The sequence below is a fragment of the Opisthorchis viverrini genome, assembly GCF_000715545.1.
Source record: "Opisthorchis viverrini unplaced genomic scaffold opera_v5_208, whole genome shotgun sequence".
In the NCBI taxonomy this organism is placed as follows: domain Eukaryota; kingdom Metazoa; phylum Platyhelminthes; class Trematoda; order Opisthorchiida; family Opisthorchiidae; genus Opisthorchis; species Opisthorchis viverrini.
In genome coordinates, this window is record NW_008751863.1 from 560,590 (window position 1) to 580,708 (window position 20,119).

General features: G+C 46.0%; 1 protein-coding gene across 1 annotated transcript in view; it reads right to left on the reverse strand.

Annotated features, from left to right (window-relative positions):
- T265_14505 (hypothetical protein) overlaps positions 1-7,498 on the reverse strand; it is a gene marked incomplete at both ends in the record, with an annotated part of 10,543 nt that extends 3,045 nt beyond the window's left edge. Inside the window, one exon of the mRNA XM_009173956.1 lies at positions 6,796-7,498. Within this exon, the coding sequence (XP_009172220.1) occupies positions 6,796-7,221 (426 nt within the window). The remainder of the gene's footprint in view (positions 1-6,795) is intronic.
- Between the last annotated feature and the right edge of the window lie 12,621 nt (positions 7,499-20,119).

A 20,119-nucleotide genomic window follows, 5' to 3' on the forward strand; every position in this document is an offset into this window, starting at 1 on the left:
CATTCATTTCGGATGAGATCAAACGATTTCTTCATAAAAAAAAAGGTGTAGCCACCAGTCGGACCACTCCATAAAACCGAAGGGGGAACGGTCAGGTGGAAAGATTGAATGGAACTTTGTGGAAGGCTATTACGCTTTCATTACGATCAAAAGGTCTTCAAATCAGTCACTGGGAAACCGTTTTACAGGACGCTCTCCACTCGATTCGTTCTTTGTTGTGTACGGCCACCAATGCCACTCCACACGAGCGGATGTTTCATCACAATCGAAAATCCGCAGTCGGTACGTCCTTGCCACAGTGGTAGCTTTCGCCAGGACCAGTTCTGATGCGGCGAAACACACGATCTTCAAAGTACGACCCCCTAGTCGAAGAGGTTGAGCTCCTGGAATGTAACCCTGAGTACGCATATGTCAGACACCCTAACAGTCTCCCTACGTCACCTGGCCCCTTCAGCAGATTTCGGATGTGCTCCAGCATCCGAACAGCAGCAACCGCAGTCCAACACTGATTCATTTATTAAGCTGGAACTATCTGACTCTGCTTCGGAAAGTGAAATGTCGAATTCTTCTGAACACCCATTGGTTATACAACAACAGCGGACACGGCCGTATGTCCTGCGCAACAGAGAGGCCTGAAATTATTCAACTATAAATCAAACTCTTGAGAACTTTCATCTCTGCGGGGGGGTGAATGTTGTATATTTGCTCTGTTTTTCAAACGTTTTATCATTTATTGCTAAATCACTTTCTTCCGTTTTCAGCTCTCAGTGTCAAAGTTTTGGATGAATAAAGCATAGCTTTCGGGCCCACAGTCTTTTCCATTGTCATTCTGATTGTCGTTGCACTCCGACCCTCGCTGTACACAAGTGTAACCTTATTTCAATCATCCCTAGGAGCCTACACCTCAAGACATACAATCGGGCAACACGAATGTCATTGACACCTTTGTGTTCGCAGAATTCCAGACGTGCGAGAGTATACGGAGAGCTCTCCAAAAGCTTCCGTACACAAAGTGGTATCCTCAGGTATGCTCACACTCTTCATCCCTGCTGAAATTCGTGATTGATGAAATCATGAGACGAACGCAGGAAGGTTTCCAAAACCATGGTATTCAAATAGCCTGTGAAGAAAACCTAACCGATCTGAAGTACGCAGGCGATATCGCTCTCATGTTCAAAGAGGAGGAGGAGAAGGCGAAGTTGTTATTTGACAAACTAACCAAAACCATCCTGTCCTTTGGCATGCACTTTGCACCCACAAATTGTAAGGTCATGCTCGTGGACGCGCAGTCACTGAACGCACCACTTACAATCCAGGGAGAGGTACTGCACTGCGAGTTGCGTTTTATGTCTTTACCTTGGAAGTTGTATTGGTTCCAACTGTAGTGTGATGGATGAGGTCAATGCACGAATCTGCAAGGCAAGGCGCGCGTCTGCTAATTTGAGACACCTATGGCACCAGAGTGGTGTATCTCTGAATCTTAAGGGACGTGTGTATCAAGCTACAGTGTGGGCTGTTTTGTTGTATGAATATGAGACTTGGTCTGTTCGGGCAGCGGAACTGAGACGTCTTCAGGTGTTCGACAATCGTTGTCTTAGAACCACAGCTTGTGTGTGTTGGTGTCGGCATATCCGTAACGAAGCAGTTGGAACAGGAGTTTTCGGCTTTGCAACGGGTACTTCTATTGAAGGACGTGTCAAGCACCAGAAGTTGAGTTGGGTGGGACATGCGTTGCGTATATTGAACCATTTTTTGCCGAAGGGAGTATTGTACTCCACACCCCGTTCGGAGTGGCGTAAGCAGAGACGTGTCCAACCCTTGACTTGTCAGAGGGGCACGAAGATGATTGCAAAGCGTTTGGGTGCTGTCGATGCTTGATTAGGGTTCTCAACCAAAGCCTTTGGCTCAAAAGCCTGACCACAAGGCAGTGGTGTTTGGTGGAAAATGCAAACGATCGTACCCTGAATGGCATCAGCGCTCTAAAGTTTGCATATGTAGAGGGCATACCAAACAATGATGCAGAGTTATTTAGACTATTTGATACTGCTTACATTTCGACCGGGTAAGATCCAAGAACAGCTCTGTCGTCAGCTGCTCGATATATGTAAGCACATACACAGCGAGAATTTCGACCCCATAGAGAGTAGAGACTAGCAGCGAATCATCCATGATTAAATTAATCGGATAATTGAAAAGAGGAGTGGAGGAAGGCCTTGCTTGATACCACTGGGCGTAGTGAACTCAAGCGGAGGCGTACCGTAGAACTTCACTGGTCCAAGGGGAGTTGGCGTAGAGCACATTAACCGAAGCTCAGAATTCATGGAGGCGCCTTTGCTACAGACATTGCCATAGTACCCGACAAGCAAGAGTCCAAAAAAATTCCAAGTCAGCTCCCGAGTCGAGATTACCAGTGTTGGTTTGTAGACGTCGTACCACTGTTTCATAATCTGTCCGAGAACAAATATGACCTATGCATCCTCGTGCAGGACGGAATTAGGCTCGGTTTTCGCGGAAGCCACATCTACCAGGTTGATGCCACGATAGATTTCACACAGCGTTCATGTACCCACTTTGAGGAGATTTGGAATATCCCTCATTCTGCTAATACTCGATCTTTGCTCCATATAAAACTAATATCTGTTAGGTAAGCAACCAGATATTATTCGCCTTCTTTGAAGAGGGCTGGATAGGAACCGTCATGTGCTCTCTTGCGATTTAGATGAGATCTCGTTTTCTTCCTCTTCTGACAGGCGGTTAAGATATGTATTCCATTCGCCCAAAGACGATGTCTACAGATGTGGTGCAATCTTTCGAATGAGGAACTGAGCCTCTTTCCTCACTTGTGGCTTCAGAATTTACCTTCCTATGGGCCAGACAATGGAATTAAGTGGCACTTTGCAACGGGTACTTCTATTGAAGGACGTGTCAAGCACCAGAAGTTGAGTTGGGTGGGACATGCGTTGCGTATATTGAACCATTTTTTGCCGAAGGGAGTATTGTACTCCACACCCCGTTCGGAGTGGCGTAAGCAGAGACGTGAACCAACCCTTGACTTGTCAGAGGGGCACGAAGATGATTGCAAAGCGTTTGGGTGCTGTCGATGCTCGATTAGGGTTCTCAACCAAAGCCTTTGGCTCAAAAGCCTGACCACAAGGCAGTGGTGTTTGGTGGAAAATGCAAACGATCGTACCCTGAATGGCATCAGCGCTCTAAAGTTTGCATATGTAGAGGGCATACCAAACAATGATGCAGAGTTATTTAGACTATTTGATACTGCTTACATTTCGACCGGGTAAGATCCAAGAACAGCTCTGTCGTCAGCTGCTCGATATATGTAAGCACATACACAGCGAGAATTTCGACCCCATGGAGAGTAGAGACTAGCAGCGAATCATCCATGATTAAATTATTCGGAAAATTGAAAAGAGGAGTGGAGGAAAGCCTTGCTTGATACCACTGGGCGTAGTGAACTCAAGCGGAGGCGTACCGTAGAACTTCACTGGTCCAAGGGGAGTTGGCGTAGAGCACATTAACCGAAGCTCAGAATTCATGGAGGCGCCTTTGCTACAGACATTGCCATAGTACCCGACAAGCAAGAGTCCAAAAAAATTCCAAGTCAGCTCCCGAGTCGAGATTACCAGTGTTGGTTTGTAGACGTCGTACCACTGTTTCATAATCTGTCCGAGAACAAATATGACCTATGCATCCTCGTGCAGGACGGAATTAGGCTCGGTTTTCGCGGAAGCCACATCTACCAGGTTGATGCCACGATAGATTTCACACAGCGTTCATGTACCCACTTTGAGGAGATTTGGAATATCCCTCATTCTGCTAATACTCGATCTTTGCTCCATATAAAACTAATATCTGTTAGGTAAGCAACCAGATATTATTCGCCTTCTTTGAAGAGGGCTGGATAGGAACCGTCATGTGCTCTCTTGCGATTTAGATGAGATCTCGTTTTCTTCCTCTTCTGACAGGCGGTTAAGATATGTATTCCATTCGCCCAAAGACGATGTCTACAGATGTGGTGCAATCTTTCGAATGAGGAACTGAGCCTCTTTCCTCACTTGTGGCTTCAGAATTTACCTTCCTATGGGCCAGACAATGGAATTAAGTGGCAAAGGGCACGATGTCTTTCGCTGGTTTTATCCATCTCCTGAGGTTCTTCGTCCGCCAGAGCAAACGACCGTTCATTGAACTCCTCAATATTTGGTGCTTAAGGGATTTGCACGCGTCGCCGTACGCGTTGGCCGCTGGTATGGATATCCTAACACCAACCAGGACTAGCGGTCTGCTGGTCATTTGACCATATCAGTAAAGTCAGACAGAGCTCTGAACGCCATCAGCGAGGCTTCTTTTGCAATATCCATGTTCCATCCAAGTGCTTATTACCAGTACCCTACTGAGTGGTTGAGTTACTAATGGATTATGGCAGTGAAGCATCAGTGGCAACACTGATGTTGCTGTCTTTGATGATGATGATGATGATGATGGATTATGGTAGTTCTCCAATGATAAAATTGCCTGGGCCTAATGGAAAGGAAACTGGCAGGCGTATTCGCATAATGGCATGATGAGAATCTAAGTGCGCGCCTAGGAAGCAGCGGTGGTTTCTCCACCGGTAACTGATTACCAATTGATCCAAGTGGGTCGACGGTTGAGCTGCATGTGATGGTCGACAGGTCACACGGATCTACTGGCCATAAAAAGATTATGACCAGCATGCCTCACCGATGGAAGCTTTAAGATGAGGAAACCATAAAAGGGGTGGAATTTGCTAAGGTGATCCTGAGAAAGCTGTCCACCATACTGATTGAAATTTGCCTTAACTTGGCAGTGATGACAGCCTTTAGATTACCCTAAATATTAACTACTTTTACTGTGAAGAAATGCCATCAGTCTCGAGTGAAATAATTTATTTTCAACTTGAGGCTGTTCCCCTGAGTTGTGAGTCAGGCGGTACCGAGTAAATCTATGGCGTAATTCAAGATAAATCCAGTGTAGACCTGGATGAATGTATAGGACAGACATTTGACGCAGGTACTAACTATCCGCTGGATTGAGACTTCTCACTTGTCTGCTCTAATTAAGTGATGGTGGGCCCATGTTTGGCGGCAGCTTTGGTTTTGACCTAATGATGACTCACTGGGTTCGACAGTTCTGTTGATGACGGCACTCGGTGCATTTTGATGGAACTAAGTTGTCTTCGTTTCAGAAGAGGCTTTGGAAAGTGCCCTGGAGAGTCAGAAGACAAAGGCGGAGAAATCAGAGGTTAGCAGGGCTCTCAGGAAAGAGCATGACGCGCGGGTCAATTATCACTATCATGATCGATAGCATGCTAGTGCCATACAAACGCAATTCATCTTTCAGCTGAAGCAACCTTTCGGTGCCTAACTGCCATGCCACCCAAAGGAAGCACGAGGGATGGGATACTGTCAAATTTCCCAAGCCTAGACAGGGTAAGTCGAGAGACAGAAGTCGGGTTCGAACCGGAAGTTCGGTCAGTAAGTTCGTGCTCCAACCTCTAAGCCATCTCGCCCCCAAACGCAATTCATGTGACAACCGCATTTCTACATAGCAGAAGATGGCAGGGAAGTAGTGCTACCCTACTACGGTCGTTAAAAGTTGCCTACATCTCCAGATACTCATTCAGAAAACTCAAACAGAAAGCTTAAGGAAGCCATTAAAATCGAGTAGCAGCCACAGTTGAAAGTGCTGCTAACCATAGACAACATGAACAACGTAGAGTGCATCCCTGGGGGCGCGTGGGACCGACAGTGTCCAGACTCAATAATCGCGATCACATTTTTCTGCTCGGCCAAAATTTGACTACCCTCTCAGAAAGTAGCACTCTTCTCGGCAGACGATGACTTAATAAGAAAGGACCGAAACACCACAGCCTTTGGTGCCAAGAACTTTACTAAGGTTTCCGTTATACAGGCGATTTGTTGGCACCAATCTACACCTACTGTACTTCTGAAACAACAGTCTTCGAACACCTCACGGAGTCTCAGTTCCGCTACTTGCAGAGGGGGTCACAACTGCACAACACAATAGCACCGAAGCCCGGTATGCACCTCTCTTGAACCTCAGAAACATGCCGCTTTGTGTCAACCTACCAGACGTAGTCCGAACCTTAAAGGCATGTGCGCTAACCTCATGTCACGCCAAATTCGTGGCTTGGACAATTTCCAAAATAGGTAAGACGCCCCAACGCTTCCTCCACAGGCAGGACCTTTTATCTTGGGAGTGCAGACCGAATGTCAAGGGACAGAATGGCTTTTGGCAGTGACTGTTTTCTCCTTCGAAGGCGAAAAGAATACCGTCTGTGTTCCCGATCAACAAAGCGTGCGTTGGAAACAAAGCGTCTTCCAAGGTCTCCATCACATTACCTGGTCAAAACCGAAAGCTAGTAGAAATGGAAAAAGCGAACATCCTGGCCTGATACTATTGTTAGTAGCAAGGCTTTCAGAGAGTTCTCCATATACTCTATTGAAGCCTGAAAGACCCGCTGAAAAACTGACAGTACAGAAACCATCAAATCCACCAATCTCCAGGATAACACTTGATCAGCATGTGTACTAAACATGTGAGACTAACCACCTTGGAAACCTAGCAATACGTACAAAGATATCGCCCACGTGAAACTTAATCCATCTAGACCGACTACTCAAACTAATGATGCTTGCGGAATCGGAACCAGAACGTACATTCCACGTGGAAGGTCATGCCTTGCAGTGTTGAATCGGAAACACAGGAAGACGTCCAAATAATGCCAATAGATTAACTTACTTGACGCGACTCCTCGGCTAGGTCTACCTTGTTGCCCACCAATATTATACAGATATTAGGGAGTGCCAAATCACGGACGGATGATATCCACTTTCTGACTGAATTAAAAGATCCTCGATCGTTGACATCGTACACTACCAGAGCACCAGCGGCTCCACGGTAATAAGAACGGGTTACACATTGAAACCTCTCCTGACCTATGGCAAACAAAATAATCGAGGAAAGCATAATACCGGCGGTGTCCCAGATTTGTAGTTTAACTGGTTTCCCGTCTACCTGAACTACTTTGGTCCCAAATTCAACACCTATAGTGTGTAACGATTCTTCTTTGAAATTTCCAGCCAAAAACCATCGAAGGAGACAGGTTTTCCCGGTAGCAGCATCACCGACAATTAGAAACTTCAAAAGATGCGTATACGTTTCCATAATAATACGTAGACGAGAAGAAAGTGATAACTACATCAAGAATGTCACGCCCCGGAGAACTGGGCGAGCCACAGTGGGATCGTTCACGGAGTTTGCAAGTGTAGTATGCACACTGGTAGCACCAGGGGGACAGTGATTCACCAAAGGTAGCTAGTGGTTCCCGACAATTTCTGTGGATGGAAAACGGAAAGAAAGACCATGAGCCCGGTAAGCAGGGTTCTACAGTACCAAAAGTTACATATAAATTAATCAAACTGGCAGATACCGTATACTGCACAACACCACGTCAAATCAAGGGGTGTGCGAGAAACGGACCGTTCTTAGTGGCTGATCTGTGATCAATAGCAGTGACCTTGAGCAGGAAGGCACATCGAGAGAGCCGAAGGCTGGTGAACTCAGATCGCCAGACATCGTGTCTGGACGCAGGTTCATATGGTGGTTAACATGAAAGAAACGTTAGTGTCTCACTCCCTGACATGACAGAAGGCGGGTAGAACGCATATCTGGAGATAAATAAACGCTATATAGACATCGAGTGCAAATAAATGTAGGTCATCAACATATACTAAGATGTGGGTAAAAACGTAGAAAGTAATGAGTGAATTCGAATTTTTAGTTCCTGGTGGTTGGATAACAGATGCATTCGGGTAGAGAGAATGGATACGGCCGTAACCTACCGATCGGTCGTTTAAATCCGTTGAATGAGTTGGTAGACGCTACGATCTCGGGCAGCTTATTTAACAAAAAAGCACTATAGATGAGAAGAAATTACTGTGAGATGGCGGCGTAGACCATTGAGGGAGCAGCTTGTTCTAGCGGTCACGCATTTGGAATTTGGTAGTGATCGTGGAAAAAACGACATGACTTCGCACGATAAGGTAATTTCACGGCTAATGACGGCTCTTCATAACCAACTGTACGCACCATCACTCATCTTGGCAATTCACGGTCATCAATAAGTTCGTACCGATGCGTGCCGCTGGTTATGAATAATCAACCATCCATGATTGCCCAATCTAGCCGAAAACGACTGTCACCAGCATCCATAACTGTATATTTGTCGCTTACCGCGCGCATTCTTGCAGTCACCGATTATTTGGCCCCATTTATGCACGATAACGTAATCAAAAGGCCAATGACAGTCATTTACGCCTTGTTGTGCGCCTTGTTATTCACTTAGGCCACTCACTGTAAACAATAGACTCGCCTCTGGTTATGAATCCTCAACTATACATGATAGCCTACTCCAACGCTCGAAGATATTCATTATCAAAACCGTGTGCGACAAAGCTCTGACATGCCCGCGCTTGAGGAGGGTAAAACCATCATTGGTGAAATGTTTTATTTATTTGACTGCCTTCGGCAGCCATGATGCGCAGCCATACCGTTTCGCTTTCTGTGAACCAGTTTCACTTGAGGATGATCTGAAATGAGAAATATTTGCTTAATTTAATCCCCTTTATGTGTTTGGTAAGATTTTTCAGACGTTCCACAGTTTTAGGGGTAGATTTACTCACATACTAAATTTGTCCCGCTGTCAATAATGCAAGATCGTTGTGTAACTCGATGTTCTAAGTGGGCACCGTAAGTTTCACTTCACCCCGTTGTCCCAGGAAAAAATAGCCCTTAGCCCACGTCCACGTAATATACATCGGCACAATTCAACTAATTCCGCCTTTGTCGTCTACGTGGTTGATAGTCCCCGAGTACCCATAAACTTTCTTAATATTGCGCCTTGCCCGTCCATCCACATTCGTCCCAACCTTTTGGCCTTTAAGTCACCACCAGGATTCATGCTTCTATCAGCTATTTTCATACCCTGTCTACATCTCTTATCTCTAAAGATGCAGAAAACATGGTTTAGAACTCTCCTTCCGAATGCATGCCCTTCTCCAAATGAACTTCCCCATCCCGTGTTTAACCTCGCCCTCCACCTTTCGTAGCGGAGAAAGAGGGAAAATAATGGGACACCGGCGCCGCCGGCCTAAGATTCCCCTGGTAGTAGCCGGTACCCAGGGAAATTGTCCCATGAATCTAAAACATCAATTAAAACATAATAAAATGCTTTCACATGTGTATTTTAAAAGAAACTCACTAAATCCACTCATTTTACCTCCTTTGATGCCACTCCCTTCAAGAATCCTCTTAGCTTGTCCTTGGACTGCTCTCAACTAATGGACGAGCCAGCATCGATAACATACCATCATCCTCCAATACCCCCACCAAAATGCCGATTATCATTTTTCAAATCGGGTGGCGTTGTGGTGGTTAGAATTTGTAGTCACGTTTAGGCGCCTGCCATTTCTGGCCGCACTCCAACTTACGCCCATGCCCCCCAGCAGCGACAGACAATCCTGTGCTCTGAATGGGCCAAAGAATATCCTTGATCCATCCTTATCTAAAATATTCACAATTCCTTGAACTTTCCTAACTGCGTTGACACCCCCAGCTGTCTCATCCGAAACTTCCTGTACGATCCTGTCCATGGGCCCAACTACGGTGTCATGACGGCGGTTTCAAGACTGCTAAATTCAGTCGGACATCTTACCCGCAGCTCACTATATTTCTACGACCACCAGGCAAGGCATGATACGAACGCCCAGAAAACCGAATTTGTGTCAGAACTCCGAAGTATCGGTCGCCCTACTGTACTGTCTCCCCTTGCCATCCATAAATCCACTTATTTTAATAATATCACTATCAAGAGGTTAGTATACTGGTGAAAAGGAACTATGTCGTGCACTCTATACAGCATGCGCGATCACAAAGAATTCACCAAATTTTCAAGATGCGGCACATTCCTTGCCTTTGTTCAGTGGGCAGACTTCTGAAACGACGGGAAACCTTTTCCTAATTTAGCCATTCAATTTTGGGTTAGCGCGGACGAAGACGACGTCATTGTTCTTTGTGTGTGCCTACAAACTATTTCCAAATCCAGTAGAGGAGAAAACTTGTCAAGAAATCATTTCCCCCACGAAGTCCCCCGCCCTATTCACGGGACACCATAATGGGCCATAGCACAAGTTAAAAATACGAATTGCAACAAGGCAAAATTGTAAGAGTGAACCTACAGATATTTTCCAAGTTTGATGATCACCGTTCAGACGTTAAGTGACTTGATTCCGGTTAAGCCCAACTTACTGGCAAAGGTGTAATATGCTGTAATTTGTCGTAGGTTAATGTTTGCCCACACAATCAAATAGCTTCGTAATTTGTTTTTTGCTATCGCTTACTTCATACTGCATAGATTTGCGATGACTTACTATAGGATTATGATGGCAAGTTATTAAATATCTCATGAGAAGTGCTATAAATGCAGTTGCCCGAGTTTTGTTATGCGGACCACCCAAAGCGTTACGCACCTTGTGCCCTGCAATACTACACTGCATGTTAACATGGCTTGCTAGCAGTTGGTTGATCAAGGTATAACTTCTGTTGGGTTTGACTAGAGTTCTAGTAGCGCTATTTTGGATGAAAGATATGGACATATTTATCGGCATGTTTTTCTTAAGCATCAGGCCATACAGCCATCCACAAATAATGCAGAGGTGTTAATAATCACAAGTCCGACGAACGGTTTACGACTACTTTTCGACGATCAACCATACTCTCACATAAGACACGTTGATTGCCGCTAGCACTGTGCAACATAAGGCTCGATGACCAGTCTCTAACAACGAGAAAGCCCTTCGTCTTTCACGGTAGTTAGTTGTGTGAGCACCCTATTCCCTGAACTCGACCGTATCTCTATCATGTTGCAGTGTAATTAGCGTTGCAGAGAGACATCAGCAACAAGATTATCACCGCTTGCTATTTTATCTTCCTTGCTTGAGCGGCTTTCGCTTGTTGTATCTGGCCAACCAATCAAATGTTTTAGACGACATCCAAAATTGAGCGCCAAAAACAATAGTAGCCGCAAATAATAAAATATAAAAAGTTTCTATGGTAAGTAATTGACAAAAGCACAGTGCGCTACAGTGCCGATGCTCGTCAAGTAATCAAGCCTTGCTTCATTTTGATGGCACGTCCTGACAATTCTAATGCTACTGTAATTCCAAGAAGTGTAGCGATATTAAGCACATTGTGCGTCCCCCATAGCGCTGTAATTAGTTATTCGTTTTAAATGGCGCTAGCTTGCTTTTTCATCAACCATGGCTAACGTTCCGTGCATAAAATGTGCATTTCTGGCTAGTATGCCACCTTGGCAATAGATCGTCTCATTCCAAATTGGCCTCTCATTCCTACTGAGCAGCATTCACTAACTAGAACGTTTGGGCATCAACTAGGATCTTTTGAGCCGCGAACAATAACGACCGCGTTGCTAGATTTTACGATGCCCTCATTGAAATCCGTTTTATCTGCCGTGTTTGGCATTCTATTAAAAGAGGCTAATCGACGTGTTATGCTTCTAATTCGGATCAAACTCTGTGCGTCAATGTTTCGCTTCATGGCTCTTTGGTGCGTCTGTAACGCCTTACGAAGCTGTGCCCCGTTGCGTGTCATGCATAAATTTTGCTCGGCGTAGTCATTTGATATCCTGTAGAAACTTGCCACGTTTGTGCGCAACGCCCGACATATGTATATTGGTTAAACTGGAACTCACCTAAAAAAGAAAATGTAGATACAAAATCCTAAGACGAACCTATTGTTCATCAGCAGAATATGAGCCACATTTAGTCAAGGCTTCATCAAATAAATCCTAACCTTCAAGACAACAGGATTAATACAAAATGTGCAAATGTTCTGCACAATTTTGTGGCTCACCTCGCATTTATTCACGTGACTGTTTTTCACAAGCTACATTTATCTTCAACAATATTGCAGTTTGATGGATTTTTGCCCTGTAATTCCCCGGACACTGATGGGCTGACCGCACCAGGAACGCTTGAAAGGCATAATTTGGAAAAGGAATATTGGGCTGTTTTAGCTTTGGAGAGAAATACCTTGAGTACCGCAGTGGCCCAAAAATGATCTGAAATCTATTTGAGACCCCATTATTTGAACGACCAAAGTTGGGGAACACTACGGTCTTAGTAAGCGCATAGATATGGATATGATAACGTAAACAGTGTACAGACGGATGTGAGCACAGCTGTTTTGTGATGAAGTTGTAAAACCAGCTGAGAAATTTTGATGCAAAATGCTGCGCCTCCTCCCCCTTGAACAAATGCTAAAACATTCCCTAGGGGCGCAAAAGTCCTGGTGCTGGAAGAACTGTGACCGCTACAATTACAGAAAGCGGTGCAATCATTTCATTGCATTAAAGCAATTCGCACTAAGAGACGCATTCAAACGTGGTTACGTTTTCGATGAATACGGTTGCCAGAGTTTGCAGACAACGTGATGATGCCACTCGGAGCTTCCTTGATGGATACAAGTAACCTCTCTTGGTTATTCCTTAACCAGCAGTTGCTCGTTTTCTCGGAGCTTGTGTGGATCAAATAAAAATTTCTACGTGCACACAATGCAGTGTTTGTATTTATGCTCAAACCAAAAACAACATTTTGCAATAATTTTGTTCGGTCAGCAATTGCTCGTTTTTTCGAAGCCTGCGTGGATTAAATAAAAATTTCTACGTGCACATATTGCAGTTTTTGTATTTATGCTCAAACCGAAAACAACATTTTGCAATAATTTTGTTCGGACTTGTTCAGTTTCTGGCACGCATGAAATTCTAAGGTACCAGCGCAAAGGTTTCAGACGTGGTTTGAGATGGTTACGTTGGGAGATTGGCCACCGTTCAGTTATCATCATTCACATCGTTTTAGAGGACTTGAATGAATGAATGAATGAAGAATGAAATATGGCTTTTTGCGTGCAGCATGTAGACAAAGCACCATTATTTTGCGTTACGAATGGGTGCACTGAAAATGCAGCAGGTGGTTAATAAAACAAGAGGAATACCAAGGGGTCTGGAGGGGCCAGTAAGTCTCTAGCAATAAAAAGTCACAATGCAACGGATGTCCTTTATACTTTTGTTTAAGGAGGCGTGGGAAGCATCTGGCAGTCAACCAATATCATGTGGAAAAAATCACAAGGTTGCCAAATGTTTGTACGATCGGCGTCCTGTTAATCAACGACGAACCGAAGAGGAGTTTGGCAGCTGCATGACCGTGATGAGATACAGAACGCTGCCATGCGAAGTGCGGCACTTTGTAGTCGATGAACTTGGCAAGGTTATTACTGCCCGGGACATCTACAATTACCGCCGTAAGCACTGGTCACCACATTTGACTAAGTGAGGTAAAATCGGCTGTTACCGCGGCAAGGCTGTTCAGGCAAATCTTCACGTGCCAGAACGTATGCTTTTGTTGGGGACGGGGAAGGGTCAGCAGAGCTACATACCATTGGCGGCAGGTAGTGCTGTTTGATGCTTCCAGGACGTTGCATATATTGGAGGAACGACAAACTGATTCGGGTGAGTCTCTCTAAAGCAACTTATACCCGGCCTATATAGGTACGCTATACACTTGATCACAGATTGCATGGGTATAGGACGTCCGGTTATACAAACCGTCTTATAAACCCAACAGTTTGCTCCTATGCGCAAACTGTTCGCTTTGTTTGGGGAGATGACGGGCGAACGGTGTCAAGTGTAGTCCTTGTCTTGGACAAATTGGCGGCACATATACGTGCGGACAGAGTTTCGTTTGGCTGCGTTGTGCTAGCTAGTCGAAGCTCTCAGGTTGCATGCGTGTATTACGCAAGATCCATATACTTTTGGTTATAGAAACTGTGCAATTTCACCGTATGGCTTGTATAGACAAAGTCGTATAGTGGTTTTCTGCCTAGTATAATGATACACACATATTCCGATGAGAAATAAACCTGCTGCACCGCACGAAAATACGATTCGTCTCTCATCTTACGGCCGACTGGTTGTAAATCACCTGTAAACGTGCCATGCACGTGTGCTCATCAGTAGCCGGGTGGGAGAAATCTTAAAGGAAGCATGATGATAAATAATGATACATAAGATTAGAATACACTTACTTTCTTGCTAAGTGTGACGGATAGTTTAGATACGGATGTGTAGGCTTTTATCGAATGAGTGAGGAATGCACTTGGCATAATCAAGTCACACAATCAGCAATTTTACCGGTTCCCTAATAAGTGAACTTCAATCAGACTGCTTCTCGTCATTTTGACACGACTTGGCTATTGATCCCATTTTGAATTTAGCCACTCGCATTTGTAAGCCTCCACCAATCAAGTGAGGACGTAGGAATTAGTAATGCAGCCGCTCAAAAACACCACAACCAATTGGAGCAGTGATTTCCATTTATTGCCCAGTGTCTTGTTTGCGCCCTCTGCCTGTTCTCATTCTCCAGTGCCGGCTGTCGCGTGCTTGGTATCGCTGCTTTCGTTGTAGTCGATTTCTTTGTAAGTATGGGGGTGAGCAGCATTGCTTGCCTGGCTTTGACTAATTAGGTCGCTTCCCATTTTCTCTCCAGTATTCTCCATTTATAAAAATTCGAGGCTTATGGGAATGTGGAATGTATTCCACGCTGAATTAAGATTTCGCATTAAGGAAGAACGCCACAAGCAGAATTCGGATCCACCTACTTTCCCTCTGCACCGGCCATAGTTGGAGTTCCCAAAGTCCTCATCTTAGGGCCACTCTTACTACTTCAAGGTCCTTCCCGATGCGCTCTCAAGCCTTTCTATACTACGTGAAATCTTGGAGTTCGGTGCCAGCTCACTTCAGACGGATGCAAATTACACGGAGCAGTGGTTTACTTTCTGGTATTTAGCTGAAAAACTCAATCAATTATAATTAAGTATTTGGCTGTTTTCCGGCATGTCCCCACTGCTCGAAAAGCGAAACACAGGTACTTATTCTTCGAATTATTAGGCGTACCCGCATTACTCGCATGGAATTCTATACACCCTGGGAAGTGCTCGTCGGACTGCTTATTGCTTACGCCAACCAACTTGTCTGATCATGACAAAAAACTACGCAATTCCATTTATTATGAAAGGCATGCGGAAAATTTCTAACACTTTCCACTACATAGTCATTCACCGCGAGGTGCCTTACACCTTGAACAGGGCGTCTTTCTGACTAGCCAAGGGTTGACCACGTCTCTCCTTACGCCACTCCGAGTTGAGCATGGAAAACAACACTCTTCGGAAAAAGATGGTTCATCGTACGCAGCACATGTCCTGACCTACGCAGCTTCTGGTGCTGGACACATTCTTCAATGGAAGTACCCGCTGCAAAACCGAAAACTCGTTTTCCATCTGCCTCGTTACGGATATTCCGACACCAACACGCACAAGCTGTGGTTCTAAGACAACGATTGTCGAACACCTGAAGACGTCTCAGTTCCGCTGCCCGAACAGACCAAGTCTCATATTCATACAACAAAACAGCCCACACTGTAGCTTGATACACACGTCCCTTAAGATTCAGAGATACACCACTCTGGTGCCATAGGTGTCTCAAATTAGCAACCGCGCCCCGAGCCTTGCAGATTCGTGCATTGACCTCATCCATCACACTACAGTTGGAACCAATACAACTTCCAAGGTAAAGACATAAAGCGCTCCACAACTCGCAGTACCTCTCCCTGGATTGTAAGTGGTGCGTTCAGTGACTGCGCGTCCACGAGCATGACCTTACACTTTGTGGGTGCAAAGTGTATACCAAAGGACGGGATGACTTTGATGAGTTCATCCAACACCTGAGAAAGATGTCGTCTGCATATTTCAAATCGACAAGGTTTTCTTTACAGGCTATTTGAATACCATGGTTTTGGAAACCTTCCTGCGTTCGCCTCATTATCTCATGAATCACGAAGTTAAACAGGAATGGAGAGAGTGGGCATACCTGACGGACACCGTTTTCTGTACGGAAGCTTTTAGATATACTCTCACAGGTACACTCATAGGTAGTCATAGGTATACTCTCACAGGTCCGGAAGTATGAGAATAAAAGGAACGTATTCTGTTCACGTTCCTTGGTGGGCAAGAGTGTCAGGCAATACAGACCGGTCAACCGAGTCGAATGTGCCTTGGAGATTCAGGAACACTAGAAATGTGGGTCGTTTGTACGTATGGCGTTGTTCTAGCACCTGAAGGAGAGGGGAGATTGTGTCGACACAACCCCTACAAGGCGCGAATCCCACTTGCTGCTCTCGAGTCAGTGTCTCACGAGTCACCGTGAGGCGACAAAGTATAATTGACGCCAACAGTCTCGTTACGACCTGGGTCAACCTGTGGTTACCACACTACGCGTCCCTTTTGTTGAAGATGGGCACTATCACCTGCTCTCCGCAGTTGTCTGGGAGAGACTCCTCTTCCCAAATACAAGCAAACAGATCGGACAAGCGCTGATTGAGGACTTCACCCCCATCTTTGAATAATGCGTGTGGAAGGTCATCCGGTCCAGTGGTTCGGTGGCTCTTAAGAGAACATATGTAGACATAAACCTCCGAGGCCGTAGGCGATCTCACGTTCGCCGTCCAAGGTTTCACGTCAACTGGAGGTTCCAGATGGTTGCTGCTGGTGGCCATGACAATCGTTTTTCGAAACGTTCGGTCCAACATTTGAGGTGTTCTTGTTTATTCGAGATGATCACTCCCTTCTCCTTGATAGTTTCACTCACAGGTAGTTTTCGGGGCCCCGTCGCACGGATCAACTGAAATAATCTTCGGGCATTACCGGCTTTCTGCGCCTACCACACTTCACTGTTGGATTGCACGCTCTCGTCCACTTGACATGTGATAATTCGTCGCATCAAGTTATGTTCCGGGCCGGCTGGGGTATTTCTACGAGATTTAAGTAGTGCCACCGTCTGGTGTAATTTCTAGTGGTTGACTGCACCCGGTGGTGCCGTCACACATGCAAAATTTCCAGCACTATGCAAAGAGGTGGCAATCGTCCCAGTGTGAGTCCACATCTGATGGTGGAGCACTTGGAAGAGACTTTAGGAGACCACTCTGATAAATTCGTCTAACATCCGGATCTACCAGTCTTTCAGTTGCCATGCGACTTGTCCGCACCTTACGCGTCCTCGGTAACCGTAGGGAGAAGCGACTCCGGACGAGCGCGTTGTCAGAGTCCACAAATGTGTTCCAAAACGACCGGCAGTCAGTTATTGATCCACGCCATCGGTAGCTGATAGCAATGTAGTCGATTAGAGTTTGTGGCCGGACTGCCGTTGGAGGACACCATGTGACCAGACGACTTCGGCTATTTCGGAAGTTATTACTGCATAAAAACAGCCTGTGATCAGCACAGCTGAAGCAATCGTTCCCCAGTGTTTGTGCGTATCGAGTCCAATTCATGTCGACCTAATTGGGTCTCAGATACGCTAGGCCTGCCCACTTGTGCATTCAAATCTCTGGCAAACACCACGATGTCTGAGCTTTTAGCTCACCGCAGCAGGGCATTCAGGGCACCATAAACTTTGTCTTTGACGGCGTCGGAGCTACAGTCGGTTGGGGCGTAGGTAGACACGATAAACAGACATCTATCTACTTGTCGCTTGTAAGGATCCTTCACATACGTTGTCAGACGAAGCGCGTACAGGCGACTATAATTGGATATCCAATCAAGCCAGGATACTTCCGCCCGGTGACTTAGGACAATACCGACCCCTGCACATACCGCCGCAGCAGCCTTTGGATCACCAGAGGTGCGTAGCCGAGTGGAGACTGACGGAGCAGTTAGCTCAATCATTGTGCTTGCATCTTGAATTCTCGTTCCCGAGACACAGCACACCTCAATGCCAAGCGAGTCCAATGTGAGAGCAAGAGCAGCTTATTGTCCTACTTGCTTCAGAGTGCGGACATTGAAGGCGGGCAGATAGACTGCCTGTCGAAGCTTGCAGAGTGATTTGAAGGTAGCTGACGATGTCGGTGCCATGTGATGAGCAGATGTTGTACGCAAAACTGATGCATGACGAGCCGAGTCATCAGTCCTCAGTGCTGGGCCTACAAGGAGAGAGTTATTAATGGGGTGGGGAGAGGAGGAAGAAAAAGTATGTGAAAGGGAAAGAAGGAAGGCGTCAGCAGTAGCCTCTTTTCGTTCACCCGCCCTGCTGTATGCAGCAAGCCAGGCGGGATACTGTCAGGGCGCCCACACCTAGACAGGGGGACAATTAGGGTCCACAACCAAAGCCTTTGGCACCGGAAGGCAGCGATGTTTGGCGGGCAGTGCAGATGCGTTACCATTTCTACGAAACAAGTCGCCATATGTTCCCACCTTCAACCTGGGGGACCAGGTTGAAGGACAACAACAACCTCTAGCGACAACTTTTATCTAATATATGTAGGGCATTAAAGTGAAAAGAGGATAAAAGCGGATGAAGGGGGACTAGTGCTGGTCTATGGCAAGCATTTTAGGTTATCTGCATCTGCGAGCACCTAGTCAGACAATCGGTAAATGTCTCCTGCCATCATCATAATCATAATCAAAGACAGTAACATCAGTGTTGACACGGATGCCTCACTGCCGGACAACCATAAGGTTTGTTGAATTATATTTAAAGCCCTACAGTTAAAAGAAGAGAAAAGGAGTGGATGAGGGAAGGGGCCTAGTCCTGGCTTATGTCAAGCATTCCGAGGTGCCTACACCTCCAAGCGCTCAATCAGGCAGACGGCAGTGAAGCATCAGTGCCAACACTGATGTTGCTGACGATTGGTGATGCACTCAGGCAATCTGGAAAGAAACTGAACATGAATGCCACTGACGTCGATTAGCCGCCATTTCTTGCAATGTCTCCAGCCAAGCGCAGGTGGGGTCACGGGGACCCCATCCTGGAAGGCGCGCAACACCTCTCTTTCACGCCCTTCCTCCAAGTCATACGTTGTTCATCTCGCGGTTTGTGCCGTTCTGAGGGAGGAACGGAGAATATCACTCTTCTCGGTAGACGATGTTTCGGTATGTGTAGCACATGACCGAGCCATCTTAGTCGGTGGTGTTGAATGTTTTCCCTGATTGAAGTACCTGCAGCACAACCAAATACCCATTTTCCAATCACCTGATTACTAGCACACTGACGCCATCCTAAACCAGCCTCGCTTCTAGAGTATTGGTGGTGAAAAACCTGAAGGGGCCTCACATCATCTGTCCACAGAGACTATGTCTGGCACCCATGCGAGAGCAGAACCCTTACTATTACTGATTCGTAGAATATTTGGTGTGGATTCACACTCAACCTCAGGTATGAACACTGCTAGGTTGAATTCCAGTAAACGGTCTCCTTTACGCCGTTCGGTCATCCAGCTCAATAAATTTCAATGCCTCGTAACATAAAAAAAGTCCCTTGATTAATCAACCCGCAGTTCTGATGCTGTGAGTCGGCCTTCTAGCTATAAAACCCTTTAGGTGCACAGCTCCCATATCACCCGGAGAAAACACGAGGTATGAGGCACTGCCAGGTTACTCAAGCCTAGTTGGTAACCATCGACGTGCAGAGGTTGCATTCGGGTTTGAGCCACCGATCTTCCGGTCCGTAAGCCAGTACCTTAACTACTGAGCCATTGTAATGCAGACAATAAATAATCGGAATAACTCTACCTCACGGTTTGGCTCGTGCTTCACACGCGCAAAGTGTAAAGTGCTGTTGCAGGACTGGGTGAGCTCGAACTCGCACCTTATGCCTCTGGAGAAGCCGTTTGAATTTCTTGGCACATTTGTCTATCTGATCAGTCGCTTGTTGTCCATATGACGGCTGCCTTGGCATGAGCATATTTTTAGTTGTGACGTTCATCGTTGTACACGGACAGGGTTGCTGTTATGGCACCCACACCTAACGGGGAGAACGATTAGGACCCCCATCAAAGTCTTTGGCTCAAAAGCCTAACCACAAGCAGCTGGTGGGTGCCCGCGTACAACCACAGTAGTACATGCCCTTTAAGGAATACGTCGCCAACCCGAGGACCAGGGG